The sequence below is a fragment of the Charadrius vociferus genome, unplaced genomic scaffold (assembly GCF_000708025.1).
Source record: "Charadrius vociferus isolate BGI_N301 unplaced genomic scaffold, ASM70802v2 scaffold423, whole genome shotgun sequence".
Classification (NCBI taxonomy): Eukaryota; Metazoa; Chordata; class Aves; order Charadriiformes; family Charadriidae; genus Charadrius; species Charadrius vociferus.
In genome coordinates, this window is record NW_009648149.1 from 1,954,687 (window position 1) to 1,976,150 (window position 21,464).

Genomic DNA, 21,464 nt, shown 5'->3' on the forward strand with positions numbered 1-21,464 from the left:
TCTGTCGTTAACTCTACCTGGGCGTGCCGGATTGATGAGGGGTGCTGTGTTGTACAGTAACGTGTGAGTCGCAGTGTTGGAAAGATTGGTGAGTTGGGTGGTTTTTTTATCATTACTGGACAGGTGCGACCAAAACACGCCGAAATACTTCAGTCTGAAGTGTGAAAACTCAGGCCCGGCTGGCGTCACGCTGACCGCCTACCTTGTGAAAGAGCTGTGGTTCATTTTCACCGCATCCAGAGTGAGGTGCCCTTCGTAGGGAAGCACGGGGGTCAGAAAAGCTCTTGGGAAGACGGAGAGCGGATTGCAGTCCAGTTCAGGATGGTCTTCAGCCGCGCCGGTGACCAGGGGTGGGTACGCGGTGACGGGGTTGGCGATGTACTCGGAAACAGTCTGTGTGTGCTCCGTCACCTCCACCACTATCTTCTTGTAGAGGTCGGGGAGCTGCTGCTCGTACAGGTCCCCGTCTGCTGTGCCGGCCAGAGCCTCGTACTCCGGCTCCTGCCCCAAACCGCTCTCCAGTGGCCAATGGCCCGTTCCCCCGTGGCCAGTGCTGCCGAAGAGGAGCTGGTCCCGGAGGACCGGAGGATCTGTCTTCATGAAAGCTTCCTCTACTTGGGTTGTTTCAGGCTCTTCGAAGCGGCCGGCGCTGAGCAGGAAGGGGCTGAAGGGTGAGCTCAGCTCTGCCTGCGGAGGGGGCAGTGGTAATTAATTATATGAACGAGATCCTGTGGCCTCCCACCCCCGGAATGCAGGTGTCCCTCTGCACGGCAGCTGATACTGCTGAGAATGACATCTCTGCCTTGTTCTGCTGTTAAACTTGCCTGATGGATAGAATCACAGGATGGTTTGGGGTGGAAGGGACCTTGAAGATCATTGAGGTCCAACCCCCCTGCCCTGGGCAGGGCCACCTCCCACCAGCCCAGGTTGCTCCAAGCCCCGTCCAACCTGGCCTTGAACACCTCCAGGGATGGGGCAGCCACAGCTCCTTGGGGCAACCTGCCCCAGGGGCTCACCACCCTTATGGTCAAGAGTTTCTGCTTAATATCTCGTCTAAATCTCCCCTCTTCCAGTTTGAAGCCATTCCCCCTCATCCTATCACTCCATGCCCTTGTCAAAAGTCCCTCTCCAGCTCTCCTGGAGCCCCTTTAGGTACTGGAAAGCTGCTGTAAGGTCTCCCCGGAGCCTTCTCTTGTCCAGGCTGGACACCCCCAACTCTCAGCATCCTCCAGTCTAAGATGATACAAGACCAGAGCTTATCCACTGTCGGAGACTGCTGGATTTGCCGCAGCAAGAGATGACTGACTCGCGTGGCTCCAGTCGCTTTTTCTGCTGAAGTTGGGTAGGATTAGAAGAAGAAAAAAGAAAAAAAGGTCGAACTTACCTTCGTAGACATGTAGTTCTTGGCCCACGTAGCGTTAGCTGGGTCTGGAATGGCTTTGCTTTGCCACTGCGGCATAAACGCAGAGAGGAGCGAGCGCAATCTGCAGATTGAATGAGTGCAGTTAGAATCATAGAATTGTCTTGGTTGGAAGAGACCCTTGGGGTCATCGAGTAATTCAAAGGGTGAACGGTGATCCCCGCGGTGCGGCGCTGCCCTGGGATGTGCCGTGTGTGCGCCGAGGAGCTCGGTGCCGTGGTGAACCTGCCTTGGGCAGAGCGGGGAGCGCGGCGGCGGAGGGCAGGGTGATGCCGCGCAGCATCCTCCTCCTGCCAGATGTTTGCCTGCGGTAACTAACAGCAGCCCTGTGGGGCAGAACTTGCTGGGTACGGCCGTGAGCCCAGAAAAATCTGCCAGGGGACGTCTCTGTGTGTGTGTGTGTGTGTTGCTCTAAAGAAAAACAATTTATAATCCTAGAGTTTAATTTTGCTCCCAGGCTAATCACCAAGGGTGGGACCCCTTCAGTTCCGTTTCGGCGGCAGCAGACCTTAAGCTCTAGGTTAAAAATTCACAATATCTATGAAACAAGGCTGTATTTTAAGCTCATCGCGTGTTCTTATTATCATTTGCGTACTCCGAAACCTGTGTTCAGAACGATCCTCGCCGTTCCCCAAGGTGTCCTGAAAGGATGTGACCGTCCCTTCTAACAACAATTCCGTGTTTTATGGGAACGTAACAGATGGATCCACTCACCCTTTTCTTACCGGAGGCACAGAACAAATGCAGGCTGAGAAGATGAAGAAGCTGCAGGTAAGCACAACAGTCATCCAGTCCCCAACACCTGAAATACGGAACACCCATCATTCGCCTTTATTTAGAAAAATATAATACTTAAATATGCTGGTTCAAATTGGACAACAGTCGTGGCCTGAGTAGCGTTTGCGCTCATACAACATACCAACATGTTGGTTTAAAATTGGGAATCTAGATGGATTGTTGGGGATAACAGGACTTTGGTAGACATCTTCATGTTGCAATGTCTCCTGAGGTATGTAGTCCACAACCCAAAACACGCAATATTGCCGATCTCTCTTCCAGTACTGAACCAAACATTTTTCAGAGGACGTTAGCTTGGGGTAGTGCACGCCGCAGAGAGGTGTTAAGTAGAAAAGGTCTTACAAAATTCACAGTGTCTTCAGAGCTGGGGAGGGACTTTTGACAAGGGCATGGAGTGATGGCACGAGGGGGAATGGCTTCAAACTGGAAGAGGGGAGATTGAGATGAGATATGAGGAAGAAATTGTTGGCTGTGCGGGTGGTGAGCCCCTGGGGCAGGTTGCCCCGAGAAGCTGTGGCTGCCCCATCCCTGGAGGTGTTCAAGGCCAGGTTGGACGGGGCTTGGAGCAACCTGGGCTGGTGGGAGGTGGCCCTGCCCAGGGCAGGGGGTGGGACTGGATGATCTTCCAGGTCCCTTCCAACCCAAACCATTCTATGATTCTATGAAACTAGAGATCTTCAGTAAATGAAGAAGAGCAGGAAAAGTGTTCCCAGTCTGTGAAGAACAGGGGGCCAAGGGCTAGGAGCTCTCCTGGCCCCCCGTCCTGGCAGAGACTCTTACTTTCCAAGCAGAGGAGCTCGCTGTTGCCCCAGGGTCCCTCTCCGGCAGCCGTGGAGGCTGTCATCCACAGGGCATAGTGCTCCCCGGGCTGCAGGTGGGCGACGTGCAGGGAGCGCGGGGCGCTCGCGTCGGAAACAGCTGGAGGGGAGAGAGGGAGAAGCAAATGAAGCAGCTGGCACAGGTTTTTACTGCATTTACCTCGAATGAACCGGGTTTCCAGAACTTGGGGCACGGAGAGGTGTCTTAACTTAAATTAACTTTGTTTTCCATGTTGCTGAATAGTTGTAGGAGACGTTATGCTCTAGGGGTGAGCGGCGCCGTTGTGCGGATGCGACACCCAGGACTGCGTAACCTGTCCTCTGGCTGCCGCTGCTGCTTGCTCCGGTAGTGTTTCGGTCTGAAGTGGGGTTTGTATGGTGGAATGATGAGACATCTAGTCCAAACTGTCATGCAATTTCTGCAAAAACTTGTTGTTTTTTTTTTTTTTTTTTTAAAAAAAAAAAAACGTTTCTTGGGTGGAAGCCCAGGAGTTAGGCAGACGGAGGGCGAGAGGGCTTGGGGGGGGGAGCAGCGGGGGGCTGCGGTGGGGGTGTTGGGCAGCGTTTTTAGAAGGGCGTTTATTTTCCCCTGCCGATAACTACGGGGGTCTGCAGCGGTTGCGACCTCAGAAAAGAACTAATATTAAAAAAAAAAAAAAAAGAAGCCAAAAGCGGGGGAGGAAATCTGGTAGTTCCACATTCAAAATAACTTGGTGTGATCTGGAAGCGCTGAGCAAGCGCTCCTGTTGACGGGCAGCCGTGGCAGCGAGGGGACGGGCTGAATCTCGCTGCTGAGGCCCCCCGGCGGACCGGGAGTCCCTCCCGACACGGAGCTTTCCGAAGGCATCTCTCTCTCCCACCCTCTGTCCTCCACGTGCGCCATCACGTTGTTCTTCGCCAGATACCCACCGTAGATGGTTGGAGCTTCCTCCCTCTCCTTCTTCTGCAGGTACACGCGGTACCCAGTGATGCAGCCCCTTTGGTGGTGGGCAGGGATTGCTTCCCATGAAACCAAGATGCCGTTTGCCCGCGGTGTTGTGTACACCTGGGGCCCCGCCGACGGTGCTGCAAAACATAAGACCGACTGTTAAAGCTGAGCTTAATCGGGCTTAAAAAAATACCTGGAAGGGTCTTAACTGTGGTTTACCTTCGGCTCTTGAGTATCCCCTAACTGATGCCGCTTGTCCAGCTCTGTCCCGATAGAGTGCGAACACGCTGATCTGATAGCACACGTTGTCTTTTATCTCCTCTAAAGAAAGAAATGAAAAGAAGTGGCTACTTACTAGTGAAAGGATTTACAGTCGCGGTTAAGGCATTTACATCAGCTGCTTAAATGGGAGATTAATCTTCTGATTATTAACACATTTTTCATAAAGAAGGAAAAAAAAATTGCTTCTCTGCCATCTCCTATTCTGCTTGGCGGAGCTTTACTGTGCGTTAAGCGAGTGATGTTCGCACTTGGAAAAGTGAAATCCTCTGTTTCCTGATGAAGCAGCAGCCGCTGGCAGCCCCGTGCCCTCCTGGGGACACCCACAGTGTGCTCCAGGAGAGAGCAGGAGGGGAGGAGCTGTTACCCAGCTCCTTGCTCTAAGCTGTGAGGCACAAGGTTTGGCTCTGCGTGAGGTCACTTAGGACACAGGAGAATCACAGAATGGTTTGGGTTGGAAGGGACCTTGAAGACCACCCAGTGCCACCCCCTGCCCTGGGCAGGGCCACCTCCCACCAGCCCAGGTTGCTCCAAGCCCCGTCCAACCTGGCCTTGAACACCTCCAGGGATGGGGCAGCCACAGCTTCTCGGGGCAACCTGCCCCAGGGGCTCGCCACCCGCACGGGGAAACATTTCCTCCTAATATCTCATCTAAATCTCCCCTCGTTTGGTTTAAAACTGTTCCCCCTCATCCCACGGCTCCCCTCCCTGATCCAGCGTCCCTCCCCAGCTCTCCTGGAGCCCCTTTAGGCACTGGAAGGGGCTCTGAGGTCTCCCCTTTTCCGCCTTCTCTTCTCCAGGCTGAACCCCCCCACCTCTCCCAGCCTGTCCTCCCAGCAGAGGGGCTCCAGCCCTCCCAGCATCTCCGGGGCCTCCTCTGGCCCCGCTCCAACAGCTCCGTCTCCTTCTGCTGGTGGGACCCCCCGAGCTGGAGGCAGCACTGCAGGGGGGTCTCCCCAGAGCAGAGCGCAGCAGAGGGGCACAGTCCCCCCTCGCCCTGCTGGCCACGCTGCTGGGGATGAACCTCACACCCTTTCTTCCCCCTGACTTCGTGCGAGCATCCTCCTCCGGGCTCTTCCTGCGGGTGCGGGAGGTTGGCAGGAACTCGTGTCTCCCCTTTCCAAAGCGGGGCACAAAGCGATGGTGCGAACACACCGCTTTTTCAGCTCGTTCGAGAGTGGGGCTGCAGCACCTCACGGGGACGGCACTGGGATGGAGAAGTGGCGCAGAGTCTAGTTGGAGGTTAGTAACAAGTGGTGTCCCTCAGGGGTCAGTACTGGGCCCAGTTTTGTTCAACATATTCATCAATGATCTGGATGAAGGGATAGAGTGTACCGTCAGCAAGTTTGCTGATGACACAAAACTGGGAGGAGTGGCTGACACGCCAGAAGGCTGTGCTGCCTTACAGCGTGACCTCGCCAGGCTGGAGAGTTGGGCAGAAAGAAACCTTATGAAGTTCAACAAGGGTAAGTGTAGGGTACTGCACCTGGGGAGGAATAACCCCATGCACCAGTACAGGTTGGGGGCTGACCTCCTGGAGAGCAGCTCTGTGGAGAGGGACCTGGGAGTCCTGGTGGACAACAGGATGACCATGAGCCAGCAATGTGCCCTGGCGGCCAAGAAGGCGAATGGCATCCTGGGGTGCATCAAGAAGAGTGTGGCCAGCAGGTCGAGGGAGGTCATCCTCCCCCTCTACTCTGCCCTGGTGAGACCGCATCTGGAGTACTGTGTCCAGTTCTGGGCTCCCCAGTTCAAGAAAGACAGGGAACTGCTGGAGAGGGTCCAGCAAAGGGCAACAAAGATGATTAGGGGACTGGAGCACCTTTCTTATGAGGAAAGGCTGAGGGACTTGGGTCTCTTTAGTCTAGAGAAAAGAAGATTGAGGGGGGATCTTATTAATACATACAAATACTTAATGGGAGGATGCCAGGGGGATGGGAGCAGTCTTTTTTCAGTGGCGCCCAGTGATAGGACGAGGGGTAATGGGCATAAACTTGAACATAGGAAGTTCCATCTTAACATGAGAAGGAACTTCTTTACTTTGAGGGTAGTGGAGCACTGGAACAGGCTGCCCAGAGAGGTGGTGGAGTCTCCCACTCTGGAGACATTCAAAACCCGCCTGGACGCTGTCCTTAACGTGCTGTAGGTGACCCTGCTCTGGCAGGAGGGGTGGACTAGATGATCTCCCGAGGTCCCTTCCAACCCTAACAATTCTGTGAATTCTGTGAAGAGGAAAGATGAAGGAGGGCGGCGCTCGCCGTCACCCCCGTTGTAACTTCGTGGCTGTGTGATGTGCAGAACACTGACACATAGTACTGGTTGGGATTAGTAAGCAACAATTAGTAGAAAGGAAGCAATCTTTTCTTAAGCCTTTGATCTCTTGAACCTCTTGCTGGCTTGTTTCATTTTGGAGGGACTTGTTTGGTTGGTTTTTTTTTTCAGAGACATTTAACTTACAAGATATAAATCTCAGCTGAGAGTGCCTGCATAACCGAGCCCAGAGCGGCCATCGATTATTTTTTTTTTCCCTCCTATACAGAAAGCTTTAAATGCCATCATTTCTTATGCTGAATTAGTAAAAACTAGAATCTGACTTGTTCCTTCAGAAACTTTCAAAAAGGTCCCTCGGGGACACCCGGCCTCGAGGTGGTGGTTACCTGTGATCACCGTGGACAGGTTGGACGCTGGCAGCTTCACCCAGGTTGGATGGGTCTCCGGGTGCGTGTCCCTCCCCGGCTCTGCCCACTCCACCACGTACCCGTTGGGTGATGCCACCGGGCTGCTGGGTGGTTTCCAGCTGACGAGGATGCTGCTGTTGCCCATGGCCATGGCAGACACCTTCTGAGGAGGAGGTAGATCTTACAGGGGAGAAAGACCAACCAGACAAAAAAGACACCGTCAGCACAAACTTGCCTTGACCTCTGGTGGGCTTCCTAAGTTTAATATGTGACTTTTGCTGTGTCTCATCCATTTTGGCATCATGGAACGGATAAGAATAAACTGCCATTGATAGGAAAGGTCTTTACAGAAGGGTGGTGTCTATGCCAATAGGAATAGAGCCACATTCTGGTCTTGTCCCCTGGTGCAGCAGTTTGGACACGCACAGCTTTGCTTGATCATACCGTCCCCAAGCCCTGAGAAGATGCTGTCGGCATGTACCAACACCCAGCTCCTGTGACAGAGCCACCAACAGGCATAATCTCCACAAGACCAAAGCTCTTGCTTTCACAGCTAGGGCCAGGTTACTTTTTCTTGCAGGAGAAAAAGTTGGGAAAGTCATCAAAATGTTCCTTGGTAGTATGAAAACACCACCATCTTTTCTGAATGTTTTTTTCTTACGAATCATAGGATCACAGAACGGTTTAGGTTGGAAGGGGCCCTGAAGATAATCGAGTTCCACCCCCTTTGCCCTGGGCAGGGCCACCTCCCACCAGCCCAGGTTGCTCCAAGCCCCGTCCAACCTGGCCTTGAACACCTCCAGGGATGGGGCAGCCACAGCTTCTCGGGGCAACCTGCCCCAGGGGCTCATCACCTTCACAGTCAACCATTTCTTCTGAATATCTCATCTAAATCTCCCCTCTTTCAGTGTAAAACTGTTCCCCCTTGTCCTATCCCTCCCCTCCCTGATGCAGAGTCCCTCCCCAGCTCTCCTGGAGCCCCTTTAGGCACTGGAAGGGGCTCTGAGGTCTCCCCTTTTCCGCCTTCTCTTCTCCAGGCTGAACCCCCCCAACTCCCCCAGCCTGTCCTCCCAGCAGAGGGGCTCCAGCCCTCCCAGCATCTCCGGGGTCCTCCTCTGGACTCGCTCCAACAGCTCCATGTCTTTCCTATGTTGGGGGCTCCAAAGCTGGACGCAAATGCCTACAAAGCAGTTCTTGTCCTTCAACTAATCAGATCCCAGCGCTATTTCTGCCTCAATCCTGCCTCTACCTAAGGAAGGGCTCACGTAACCAATGCAGCCCACAAGCTGAGGAGCTGCGCGTCTGCCTCCGAAGGAGGGGAGCATCCGGTTGATGTTTGAGGCAGCGCTGGGAAAAGGTGAAATACTTAGCAGTGGCTCTGTTGCTGTTTTGCTGACGTTGCAGAGCAAATAGAGAATAAACAGCCCAAACTGAGACCGCGAGGCTCCGTCGTGCCCGGTGCTGGCACAGGAAATTCGGGGCTGGGTGAGTTCAATCTCGTTAATTTTGCCGCGTGGGTACAACAGAGTGCAATTTCGCAGGAGATAAAGCTTTGTGTGACTTCCCCTCACCAGTACCTTCCCTTCGGTCCTGCCACCTCGCTCGTGAAAGAAAAAAAAAAACAACAAAAAACCCAAAACCTAAACCCACCCTTTATTTTTTAGTTTTTTGGCATGGTTAATTCTCTGCTGTGCCGGGCGCCTGGGTGGCCGGCGGCGTGCCTCACGCCTGTGTCGGCAGAAGGGGTTGAGGTGAAATTGCAGCAATACTAATACCGGGCAACTCGACCTGTTGTGAAACTGCACCTCTGACCACACTGAAAATTGGGCCCGCAGACCCCAGAAGGTTCACTGAGGTGGACCTCCATGAGCACAAAGGTGGTGGGACCCGAACGCTTCCATGGTGAACAGCGCGAAGCAGAGCACTGGTGTTATCCCCAGGGTGCCTTACCCTGGGTGCCCAGGCTGGTCACGATGGATGCAGGGGGGGACCTGCCCCTTGAGTTCTCGGCGGTGACCGTTATCTTGTAGCCCACCCTCGGCGTGACTCGGAGGTAGCTGGTGTGGTTGGTGAGCTGTGTTTGTGCTGGGGGGCTCCGCTGGTCCAGGGCTTCGAAGGTCACTGTGTACCACAGGATTCTTCCTCTCGCCTCCGACTTGCTCAAAGCCTGCGAGGAAAGAGCATTTGTTACTCTCTTCTTCGTCTGAGCATCTGGGGGTGCTGATTGATGAGAAGCTCAACACAAGCTGGCCATGTGTAATCGCAGCCCAGAAAGCCAACCGTATCCCGGGCTGCATCCCCAGCAGCGTGGCCAGCAGGGCGAGGGGGGACTGTGCCCCTCTGCTGCGCTCTGCTCTGGGGAGACCCCCCTGCAGTGCTGCCTCCAGCTCGGGGGGTCCCACCAGGGAGAGACATGGACCTGGTGGAGCGGGGCCAGAGGAGGCCCCGGAGATGCTGGGAGGGCTGGAGCCCCTCTGCTGGGAGGACAGGCTGGGAGAGTTGGGGGGGTTCAGCCTGGAGAAGAGAAGGCGAAAAAGGGGAGACCTCAGAGCCCCTTCCAGTGCCTAAAGGGGCTCCAGGAGAGCTGGGGAGGGACTCTTGACAAGGGCATGGAGTGATGGGATGAGGGGGAATGGCTTCAAACTGGAAGAGGACAGATTTAGATGAGATACGAGGAAGAAATTGTTGGCTGTGCGGGTGGTGATCCCCTGGGGCAGGTTGCCCCGAGAAGCTGTGGCTGCCCCATCCCTGGAGGTGTTCAAGGCCAGGTTGGACGGGGCTTGGAGCAACCTGGGCTGGTGGGAGGTGGCCCTGCCCAGGGCAAAGGGGTTGCAACTGGATGATCTTCACGGTCCCTTCCAACCCAAATCATCCTGTGATTCTATCGTGAACAAAGCCTGCAGAAAGGTGGTGGTACCAAGCTGGAGGTCCCAGCAGGCTGCCGAGGAAGGCTTCGGACTGGCTGATGGATGAAGCTGGTTTTGGCCATTTGTGAACCAAATATCACACCTTCTTTTAAATGAACCTATGACCATGAAAGGGATCTTCATGTCACAGCCACCAGCCTTCTGGAAGGAGGGTTTAGCACACTCCATGCGGATTGTCCACCCGGGCCGGGATGCCCGTGGAGCAGCAGCCCGGGCCCCTTCCCATGCCGGGCAGAGGTGGGAACCTTGCAGCCAGGGACGGCTTCAGAGCATCTCCCTGATGCTCAACCTGCCCATTAAGTGAGCGACTTTCACCCAGAGGTAATTTTTTCTCTTCCTTTTCTGTTCTAGTAGTAACGAGGTCACCTGTCGGACAACAGCACATACCAGCTGATGTTTTTTGGGAACCAATGATCAGTTTTTAATTTCTTCTCCTCTGAAAGCTGGAGGAAAGGAGGAGTGCTGCAGAGATTGCTCGCTCACTGGTTGAGACTGCTTTCTTCTGTAATAGTTTATCTTTTTTTTTTTTTATTTAAAATTAACTGAAGATCTGTTGGCCTGAAGTCCAGCTAATGCATTTCAAAGGTAGCACCATTTCCCATCAGTACCAACTTCAGATAGATTCCTAAGTGAACATGCGTTTTTATTGCTACAAATATAATGCTTTTTTTTCCAAAGGAATTTAGCGTCCTTGCTGCAGGATTTCCCTTTTCCACCATGATTTTGCGCATTTGTGTAAAACCCGTACCACGTAACAGCCTGCTCCGATTTTTCCCTTTGATTCTGCTGCTGTGACCAGTGCTCTCCATTCCCAAGCCTTATCCCAGCCCCATCACTGCTCTGCTCTCGGGAACGTGTGGCGTCCAGCCACACCAAATGCGTTAATTCCCTAATGGTAGGGCCAAGAGCATGCGTTTACCTGAGAGCCTCTCTTAAGTTTGCATATCTTTATTTCTTATTTATTTTTCTTGCTTAATTCCAGTTCAGTGAAGCTCTTTTGACGCGAGCTGCCGATTTTCCAAGCAGTGGAGTAGCTGGGGACAGGGAAACACGCAGCCTCCTCCTTCCTTGGGTCCGAATTCAAGCCATGCTTTCCACAAGGAGGGGGTGGGGGGAAGGTATTGACTGCACAGGTGGATGTGTAAAAAAGAGCAATTTTTAAGTAGGGGAAAATCCAGATTTTTTTGCTTAAAGCCACCATAAAGAATTATTTAAATTCAACCCCTCAGACGACACATCTCTGAGAAGTCAGTCTGTGCTGTCCCGTGTAACACCTCTCGCTGGTTTTTCCACCCCGGGTGTCTGCAGTTGTACTATCGCTTTCGGTTTCCTGCAGTTCCCATACAGTGAGTTCATTTTGGGTGGTTTTTTTTTTTTTTTTGGGTGGTAAGAAAACACAAAAAAAAAAAAAAAAGGAAGAGGGGGGGAAAAAAAACCTACTTTTAAAAACAGGAAAGTGTTGGCAGCTTTGCAATGGCTTTGGCTGCGGCGGGGGACAAGCGCGGCGCTGAAACCCCTCTGAAAGCCCGCGGGAATTAAATCGGTGCCCCTTCCTGCGGAATTAGCGTGGAAATATGAAAATGTGTGACGGTAGTACGTTGTACTGAGCCTGAGGCTTTTGCTTTGAAGCCGTCGTGAAAACTAAAAAAAGCGATGTATGGTTTTATGAATGATGCTGCAGGAAGTCGCCTTCCATACAGAAAGTGTCGCGATTGCGAGTTAAAGGGCTTCAAGTTAAATGTCTTAAAAGCCACAACGGCTGGAGGCACATACGCGCATGAGAATTTCTGCTTTCACTTAGAGCGCAGTGCTTGGTGGTGGGGGAGAAGATGGAGCAGCAATTAGAAGGTTACCGAGAGACGGAAAACTGGGAGTCAAAGACAATTCGTGCTTTAAAAATTGGATAATAATCTTACCAGCTTTGAAATAAAACCATCACAGCAAAACGCCCCACAATCCCAAAATCCCTCTCGGAGCTGGCTATTGGGCCGGCGATACTGGAGAAACTCAGCACCTGGCACCGGTAACAGGGTTTGGTTTCACTGGGAGCGTTGGGAGAGCAGACCTGGCGTAAGCCTTTTCCCCTGAGCTGGGTGGTAACGTGGAATTTTTACCCTACAGACGGGTTTTAATCTGAGTTCTGTTTGAAATTTCCCTTGCGGGGTCTCAGCCCCGGCTCACAGGAGGCGTTGCTCAGCAGACCCAAACCACCAAAGGTTTTCGACTCTCAGTTCGCCCAGTTTCAGGTCTGCAGCTTCACCGTTAGCAAACCCTTCTGCATGTGCTTTGCCCATCACCTGCTTCACACCTACAAAAAAACCCCTTTTCTTCCCGTGCTGCTGTACGACAAGAGCATCACCCGACTGTCCGCCCACACAGCGGGGACATGGGCAGGACCCTTCCAGTTGCCCAAACTACAGCCAACGCTTAAATTTTTGAGAGTTTGGTCACCTTAAAGGGCTATTACAAAAAATTGCCTCTTCTGCCTCCCCCATTCTTCATCGCTCTGTCCTTCATATAAGCAAAACAGAGCAGAGCCACCCCTGAAGGGCGCTCATATCCCAAAGCAGGCCCAGAAGGTGCGTGCATATGGCGAACATGGGGCATGGCGCCCTCCTGGCCTCCTAGAACTCCTGTCCTGACCACCTATGGCAACCATGGCAAAAAGCAACGAGGTGGAGAACCAGGAGAGGGAGATATTAATTAGGAAACAAATTAGGAAGTCTGTAAGGTTGTTACAGAGTCACAGAATGGTTTGGGTTGGAAGGGACTGTGAAGACCATCCAGTTCCACCCCCTGCCCTGGGCAGGGCCACCTCCCCCCAGCCCAGGTTGCTCCAAGCCCCGTCCAACCTGGCCTTGAACACCTCCAGGGATGGGGCAGCCACAGCTTCTCTGGGCAGCTTGTTCCAGTGCTGGAAGAACAATCTGTTGTTGTCTTTGGAGATATCACCAGGGACAGGTCACCTCATGGGAAGGGGGAGGGAAGGTGTATCTCTGAAAGGTGGTAACTGAGCCGTGAGACCTCCACTTCTCTTCGCTGCTGTGATGTGCTGGGAACCTGTTATACTTCCAGCATGACAGAAAGTTTGGGGAACTGTGAAAGGGAAATTGTAGGTAGAAAAGAGTTGATGAACCTCCCGGGGGAGATGAGCCTCGGGAAGCAGAGCTGGTCCATGTCCCTGTCACTGGGCACTGGTAAAGCCCTCGGCTCTCCTTGGGATCAGTCCTTTCCTGCGAACACAGAAACCAGAGTTCCCCCACATCTGCTCAGGTTTCACTTAAACAACTTACCTTCCAAAAAAGAGAGATGTTCTGCCTTTGGGAGTCCACGTCCTGCTGTCGGTACCAGACGTCCAGGAGCCCGGTGGGCACTGGTGTGGGAAGGAAAAGGGTGAGCGGCATTAATGGCCGTGTTTCGAAGCAAAGAGACAAGAGGTTGAACAGGAGAAGGAGGTAAAAATCCTGAGACAATGAGAATTTAAGATTTAAGAAGCCTGTTAAACGGTGCGATATGTAATTGCCTGTATTCGCTGGTGTAGCTGGAGTTCGGCTGCATTGGTGATGGTGCTTATGGAGAGAACAAGCCACCCACCCGAGAGAGGGTTTTTTCCTGCTGGGGACTTTATCCTGCCCTCGGGAATGGGGATGGCTCCCGAGGAAGCCTCCACTGCAAAGCGGCAGTACGAGCTCTCCTCTTTCATGAAAGTTGAGGCTAATTGAGGTCCTTGGGGTTGGCTACATTAATCCTAAAATGATGGGCAGCCTCAGGCGATGGGGTTTGTCGGATCTGTAGGATTTCGCTGTCTGGCTCTGACTAATAAATGTCTGTAACAGCTAGCTGGGTAGGAGCTCGTCAGAGGTAGCTTAAAACCCCTGTTCTTTCCCCGATTCTCCTTCCAGTCACAGAGTGACTGGAAACCCTTGATGTTTTAAATAAACCTTCCGAAAATAACATTAAAGCAAACTTCTGGCTGCAGAAACGGGCGAACCATGTGCTCCAACCGTGCAGAATCAGAGAGACGTGAAGAAAGCCGATGCGACAAAAGGTAACAAAGCTTGGTTCCTCAAGGTCTCTGACCAAAATAAACCCATCAAATTCAAATAATAATTGCTACTAATAACCTGAGCGGCAGGCAGCCGTTGGGCGACCCCAGCTAGAACGGGGCTGCCTGCTGTTTGCCAAGTTCAAAGACAGAAAAAAAACCCCTCGGTGCCGGCAATGTTAAGAGCTATTTGTCCTCTATTAATTGCAAATAACGACTGAAATAGAAACAAGAAGCAGGACCGACAGAAGAAATAAAACCAGGACGCACTCACTGTGAGCCAGGGAGGAAGGGGCGAGCTCAAAGCAGGAAAAAATAAAATATGGGATTGCATCTGTTGGACTGCAGCCCGGATTTTAAAGTTCATTTCACACGTGAACCACACGAATTAGCTGAGGAGGGTGGGGGGTGGGGGTGGAAAAATCTGCTCACTTACCAACAGTGCTTGCATAAAGCAAGTTTTGTGGCAGAAAAAATAACTGTTCTTACTGAAAAGGTACACTCCTGAATTTGCAAAAGGCCAAACTCCCGTGTGGAACTTCAGCTCCTTCAAAGAAGGGCAACCATGGTGTACCCAGAGCTTCTCGTCACCCAGTCTGGGGACAGAAGACGCCCCTTGGTTGGCTGAGAAGATTGGCATTTAATTGCAGCGGCTGGGTAGAGGGGTGACGACCACAAAGGCCGTAGCAAGGCAGGGTGCAGCGAGAAGGTTGAGAAAACTGTTGAGAGGAAGGTGGGGGAGGGAAGGAAAAGTTCACACCCTTTGCATCAATCAATGCTTCTTACAGAAACTGATGCTGTCAGTAGTGGTAAATAGCGCGAGTAATAACGGACTAGGCTGAAGAGCTTATAGTAATTCACAAAAAAAGGGTAACCAAAGCCAAGCAGCAGATGAAAGGAGGGGATGCCAAAGGAGCTGACGCATCGTTGTTGAAACACAAACTTCTGAGAAGCTTTCTTCTCTCGTCAGAACTGCAAGTTTTGCAGCCTCGGAGTTTGTGCAGCTCAGGGTGAAGCCAGGCAGGCGGGTCTGTGAGCCTGCGGCCAGCACAAGGCAGCCAATGTGGACCATGGCAGGAGTTAATGGTTCAGCCTGGAGAAGACTCCGGGATCACCTTATAGCAGCTTTCCAGTAGCTGAAGGGACCTACAAGGAAGCTGTAGAGTGACTTTTTACAAGAACACGTAGAGATAGGAGGAGGGGGAGTGGCTTCAAACTGGAAAAAGGTAGATTTAGATGAGATAGGAGGAAGAAATTCTTGACCATAAGGGTGGTGAGCCCCTGGGGCAGGTTGCCCCGAGAAGCTGTGGCTGCCCCATCCCTGGAGGGGTTCAAGGCCAGGTTGGACGGGGCTTGGAGCAACCTGGGCTGGTGGGAGGTGTCCCTGCCCAGGGCAGGGGGGTGGAATTTGGTGATCTTTAAGGTTCCTTCCAACCCAAACCGTTGTATGGTTCTAATGGGGTTGCCCTCAGGTTGGTGCCGCGTGTCCCTGGACTCTGCTCTTTGCTCACCTAATTCCTGGTGGGAACCTCTCTCTCCCGAATTCCTGGCCAGGTTCTGCTCTGCTGAAGCTCCCTGGGTCTCCAGCCGCTCCACGGTGTGGTGGAGGGGGCACCTTGGTAGGCGCCAATCCAAATAACTTCTCTATTTGGGAAAAGATGACTTGGCAAAATTCAACTCTCTCGTTAAAACCTGCCAGCGTCAGCAGAACGGAAAGAGGGGAAAAAAAAGTTTCCTGGCCAATTCACCCAACTTCTCACCAGATTGTTGGGCGAGCTCAAGGACCCAGAGCGGGTCACCCAAGCTGCGTTCCATTTGCACCAGAGGGTGACGTGGCAGCTGTCCTGACCCGAGCACAGGGTTGTTGCAGGAATTCAGTAAAACACTTAGATCTGAACCGATACAGATGGTTTTTCTTTCCCTGTCTAAGCTGCACAAACTGTCTCTGCCTTCTCCAGCTGTGTCACGATGTGGCACGTCGCTCTGGCTCCGGGCAACGTGGGAAAAATTCCCCCAGCCTTCAGCGTCTACAAAATACATCCTTCAGTCCTTCTCAGTGAACTCTTGAAATTCCTGTTTTGCGAGAGCCTTGAACAGCTTCCATTTTTGTTCATTAAAAGAGCAATTCCCTTCCAGGAGTTACTTCCCGGTTGGCTCTGCGACTGGATCTACAGAGACTCCACAAACCAACCGGCAAAAAACCCGGCAGCGTTTTGACTTCGTTAGCTGAAGTTTGGGCTTGTGTGCAAAGGGTAGAGATAGGCTCCGTGTAGGAGATGCGTCTCATGTTACCTGCTTCTGGAGTCCAGGTCTGGTACCCGCTCCAGTCACTCCACAATCCTCGCTCGGGGTGAATTTTACAGCTGACCTGAAACTCGTAGGCAGTGTGAGGCTCCAGACCGTAAAGACTGCATTTCTCACTGCTTAAGGTCTCAACCTTTAACAAAGATAAAGGACATATATTGTTAAGACATATAATAAAGACTGCGTTTCTCACTGCTGAAGGTCTCAACCTTTAACGAAGATTAAGGACATATAATGTTAAGACATATAATAAAGACTGCATTTCTCACTGCTGAAGGTCTCAACCTTTAACGGCGATAAAGGACATATAATGTTAAGCTCACGAGGAAATAAAGGTTGAAGGCAGTGAGAGGCTGAATTACTAATACCCAAAGCAAAGCCCAGCCAGCCAAAACACGTCTTTAAAAAACCAATGGGGAAACCCCTCATCTGAGGCAACTTTAATAACTCAAAGAACGATGCGATGAATCATCGGGCTTGCAGTCTTTCATCAGAAAAATCCCGCATTTAATTATGCGAAGACAACAAATTTTCTGTTCACGTGTTTTACTCGATTTCAGGCAACACATTGCTTTTACCACTTAAAATAAAAGCAAAGGTTTTCGATCAGCATTAGGGAAAGCACAACCGATTTGGAAATTGTGCGCCTGTAGCCGTGAGCTACAACGAGCAGATATGACCATATTCCAATAAACTGGCGGGTCAAGCACAACCTTCTTCAGTGCACCATACAGACACGAGACATACGATGAAATATTCACGCACACGCTTTTTTACAGGATCGGTGCTTTACCTTCGTTTAGTTTTAGGCCAATGATGGTTTTTGACCGGTAGGCAATAGCTTTCCTTAAGCGTGGTGTTAAAGAGCAGAGAAAGGCAAATTTGGACAAAGTGGTTCTAGTAAGAACTAACGCTATTGAGGCAACCTCCATGGATGGTAACGTCCTTTGGTCAGAAGAGGATTACCGTGCTCCAGGTGTGCCTGGCGAGGGGACGATATCTCAGCCTGCAGTGCTGCGCTTGTGCTTCAGCCTGCCGAAAAAAGGCGCAGCCGGTAGTGGAAGAATTTTCGAATTCCACCAGAAAGTTGGGAGGATGTGGTTTCACTAGCAGCAAACAAAAAAAAAAAAACAGAAAGAAGTGAAGAGCGCTCAGATACACAGCACAGCTCCGAACGGGGCGGGGTAGGGGATGGAGTGGAAAGTAGAATTACTGGGTTAGACTGGATGGATGCTTCTTCTCAGAGGTTTTAAACAAGAAAGTGCCCAAAATGTTTTCATGGCTTTCTCAAGGGCTGGGACTAACCAAAAGGTGGTAAGTCATGCATGTACCTATGTCTATTAACATGAACACGAGTGGTTGTGAAAAAGCACTTCCTAGCTCGTTGGAGGCAGCAACCACAAGGGTGTACGTAGAGTCGAAATTCAACTTGCTCAGAGCCAGCGAGCCAAACTCCGTATTCTGGCTTTCTTCTGAAACACATAAGACATCCATCCCATTTGATAGCCTGGAACAGAAGGAAAGTGCTTGGTTAATACTCTCCTGTACACCAAGAAAGCCAAACCCTGGGTGCGTCGGGGCACAGCTCGGGTCCCCGTACAGTTGTGCTGCTCCTGGTCCCTCGGGGCTCTTCCAGCAGCTCCCCTGAAGGTTGGCTTTCACGGGAGGACCACTGCGCTGAAAGCCAGGTAGGTCATCCGCTCCTTGAAAGAGCCGCTTAAATACGGTGGTTACAGTAAATACCCCTCTGGCCAAATCTGTAGCGAAGGTGTTTTACTGCTTTTTGGTTTTAATTGCAGACAAAGGAAATAGTTTCGGATTTCCATTGAGCTGCAAGTGTGTGAGTAGGTTCCTTTTAATAGCGTAATGATTACCTAATATTTCACTATGAATGAGCCTAGGTGTTGGCACACAGAATTTGGGGGGATGATGGATTTTTGGGGGGCTGGGATTGTTTTTTAACTAAGTCAGTGATTAAAGATGTAATTTTTCTGCAGTATCTGCAGAAGACGGCATGGCTTCAAACACAGCTTCTAATTCTCAATGTCATTCAACCCGTTGCCTTGGGTAAGTCATTTAGTTCCTCTGTGTATTTGCTTCCACCTGAACTAGAGATGTTTATATCATGTTGCTTCAGGCTGACCTTTTGTATTCCGTAATATACTTAATAACTTACTAGCAAGCACTGCTCTAGCTCTGTTACGACACTTGCAGGACTCGTTATCCACACTTCTCCACCCTTCTGCAAATTACCCATATATTCTCCTTCTGCTTAAAGAGCAGCAACAGGTTTCTACAAGCTGCTAAGTTGCTGCTACCTTGGCCAACAGAAGCAGGTGAAGAAGAAGGTGGAGAAGGTGGAGAAGAAGAAGAAGAAGGTGGAGAAGAAGAAGATGGTGAAGAAGAGTGAGCCTTGCAGGGTAAGGAGATGGTCAACATGCAGCACCTTGGAAACAAATGGGGACTACTTCAGCCTAACCCAGTGGTTTGCAAAGGGCAAAATTAATTCATTCTACCCCAATGTTTGCTTGAATAGAGGTTTTTAATAAGGTTCCTCCTATGCATGGTGATTCCCGAAATCACCAAGGTCTCCTAACGTGCCTTGACGGGCTCTAGGGAGCCTTTGCTCCTTCCCCACCCTTTGCTGCAGAAGTTGCCACGACCTTTTTCAGCGAAGGCTCAGCAAAAGCAGAACGAGCACAAATAGAGGCTGAGTCTAAAATGGGAAGCAAAAATAACACATGTCCAAGCAAAGTCCCTCTCCATCTCCTCAGCTAAATTCCAAGAGCTCAGATCACAGGATTGCTGGTGCAGGCACTGCCGACCACAGAATCACTAAATAGAGGAGATCCACCACAGGAAAGCAGCAGGTCATCTCTTGGCAGACCCTCTTTACCTGCTGAAATCTGAAGGAGCCAACCCACTGCGGTGCAGCACCCGCAGATGTGAGCAGAAAAGGGGTTTTAACCACTCTGATTGGCTTCTGTGGTCATGGAAGCCTTAGGCTGACTTATTCATAGAATCATAGGATTGTCTAGGTTGGAAGGGATCTTGAAGGTCATTGAGTCCAGCCATTGACCCAACACTGCTAACACCACCACTAACCCATGTCCCTCAGCACCACATCTGCCCATCTTTTAAATACCTCCAAGGGATGGTGAGTCCACCACTTCCCTGGGCAGCCTGTTCCAGTGCTTCACAACCCTTTCGGTGAAGAAATTTTTCCTAATATCCATCCTAAACCTCCCCTGGTGCAACCTGAGGCCATTTCCTCTTGTCCCATCGCCTGTTACTTGGCTGCTCATAAACCAATTCTTTAATGCGCTTTGGTAAGGTAAATATTCAATAAACGGTGTAAAAATACAAAAATTCTAAGACGCGTTCTTTCGTGCACTTTGATAAGGGTAAATATTCAATAAACAGTGTAAAAATACAAAAATTCTAAGACGCGTTGATATGTATTAAGGAACCTATGCCCCTGCATTACTCACTGTATCACGTATGTAGTGCTGATGTAGGTGGGCCTTCCTTTTTCCCAGGTGCAGTTGGGATGGCCGTCTGTCCCGTACTGGATACACGACACGTTTCTTGGCTCATCTGGAGGATCTTAAACAGATACTCTTATCAATTTCTTCCTTAAAGATGTTGATAGGAGACATTTTAAGAAAGTTTGATGTTTTGATTGGTTTGGGTTTGTTAACGAATTTCTAGGCGACATATTCGGGCTAATAATTTTAATGTGGGAAAATAGCAGTCAGTGATCTCTGACACTTGAGCAAGCCCCAGTGACTTTGAAGGGTGCCAGATGAATACAAGCGCTTAACAGCTCTCCAGACCGAGCACCGCAAGCTTCTCTTGAAGCAATCAACCATTATTCTTTTATATATATATATATTTATGTAAAGGCAGACGACTGCTGCAGCAGCATCAGCTCCTCAGGCTCGAAGAAAATCTACAATTTAGGATTTTTCTTGCAAGTCCCCTGTGTCCTGGGGAGACTGGCGGGTGTCAGGGGCAGAACAGAGAGGCGCAGTCCCAGCCAGAGATATTTTAAATACAAAGAGCCACTAAAAGACTGCACCTTTTCCAGAAAAGGCCACCCACTGCTAGTTGCTAACGCGCATCCCAGAGGTACCACAGGAAATGCTGAAGAACAAGGAATAATTAAATTCTCCTTACTTCCAGACTCTATCTCGATTCCACAAATGAGTGTTTTCCTGTGTTCACAAACTATTTTGCACGTAAATACGTGTTTGCCGTACGTATGGATTAGAAACTTGGTGCTTACTGCACTGCTGTAATTGCTAATTAGTTCCGAGCTGTTAAAGAAAATAGCAATCCTGCACTGGTTGGTGGGTTTCCGGGGCTTCAGTCGGCAGGAGAGGGTGACATCGGTTCCAGGCTGGACAGGAGAAGCAGTGTTAGCGGTCATGTTCCCTTTGTCACATATTTCTGTGGTGCCATGGGGAACTTTGCTGGCCGTCACGTTCCCCTTGCTGCACGCGTCTGCAAGAGAGTGGGAAAACCTTTAACACGGACACATCACGTTGTACAACACGCTGCGCTCGAGGAAAAGAGTCTCCCCGAGTCCCTCACGCAAGGATTGCTGCCTCCCCATGGCAACTCATGGGCTGTTGCTGTGCCCAGCCTTCACCAAACCGGTTAACCGGGGTCAGAAACCAAGGGTTGGCGACCGGGCATGGTACAAAAAAAGCACAACCTCAGGGATGACCTATCAGAACTCTGTTTTCATTGTGGTTTAAGGAGATAGCAGTGTTTCAGCAAAGCAGTGGCAGGCATGTCTCCGCTGAAGAGACAGGCAGGATTTTCCCTGACTTGCAGAGACCTCCCCGTGCACGTTATTGTCTTTTCAAAGTGGCACAGGACAGGCGGGGACAGGCGATCCTGCCCTCAGCGTGGGAGAGCACGCGCTTGCTGGCAGCATCCCGGACACTCGTGCGCTGGGCAAAGGAGCCGAGCGGCAGCAGAAGACACGGGGAAAATGATGGAGCACCATTTCCGCTTGCTTGTAAGTTCCGACAAGTGGAAGCTAACTGTAGAGGTGTTTTCTCATGTGTCATAGAATTGTAGAAAGGTTTGGGTTGGAAGGAACCTTAAAGCTCATCGAGTGCCACCCCCTGCCCTGGGCAGGGCCACCTCCCCCCAGCCCAGGTTGCTCCAAGCCCCGTCCAACCTGGCCTTGAACACCTCCAGGGATGGGGCAGCCACAGCTTCTCGGGGCAACCTGCCCCAGGGGATCACCACCC

The 21,464-nt window shown here is 51.2% G+C and overlaps 1 protein-coding gene across 1 annotated transcript in view; it reads right to left on the bottom strand.

Annotated features, from left to right (window-relative positions):
- LOC104285534 (interleukin-12 receptor subunit beta-2-like) overlaps window positions 1-21,464 on the bottom strand; it is a 38,899-nt gene that overhangs the window by 6,255 nt on the left and 11,180 nt on the right. The window contains exons 4-17 of the mRNA XM_009883998.1: window positions 20,377-20,703; window positions 19,689-19,803; window positions 17,529-17,704; window positions 17,164-17,303; window positions 16,186-16,330; window positions 13,142-13,221; window positions 8,872-9,088; window positions 6,901-7,101; window positions 4,184-4,285; window positions 3,946-4,101; window positions 2,999-3,136; window positions 2,135-2,222; window positions 1,385-1,484; window positions 203-687 (exon numbers count right to left, since the gene is read on the bottom strand). Coding sequence (XP_009882300.1) covers window positions 203-687; window positions 1,385-1,484; window positions 2,135-2,222; window positions 2,999-3,136; window positions 3,946-4,101; window positions 4,184-4,285; window positions 6,901-7,101; window positions 8,872-9,088; window positions 13,142-13,221; window positions 16,186-16,330; window positions 17,164-17,303; window positions 17,529-17,704; window positions 19,689-19,803; window positions 20,377-20,703 — 2,470 coding nt within the window. The remainder of the gene's footprint in view (window positions 1-202; window positions 688-1,384; window positions 1,485-2,134; window positions 2,223-2,998; window positions 3,137-3,945; window positions 4,102-4,183; window positions 4,286-6,900; window positions 7,102-8,871; window positions 9,089-13,141; window positions 13,222-16,185; window positions 16,331-17,163; window positions 17,304-17,528; window positions 17,705-19,688; window positions 19,804-20,376; window positions 20,704-21,464) is intronic.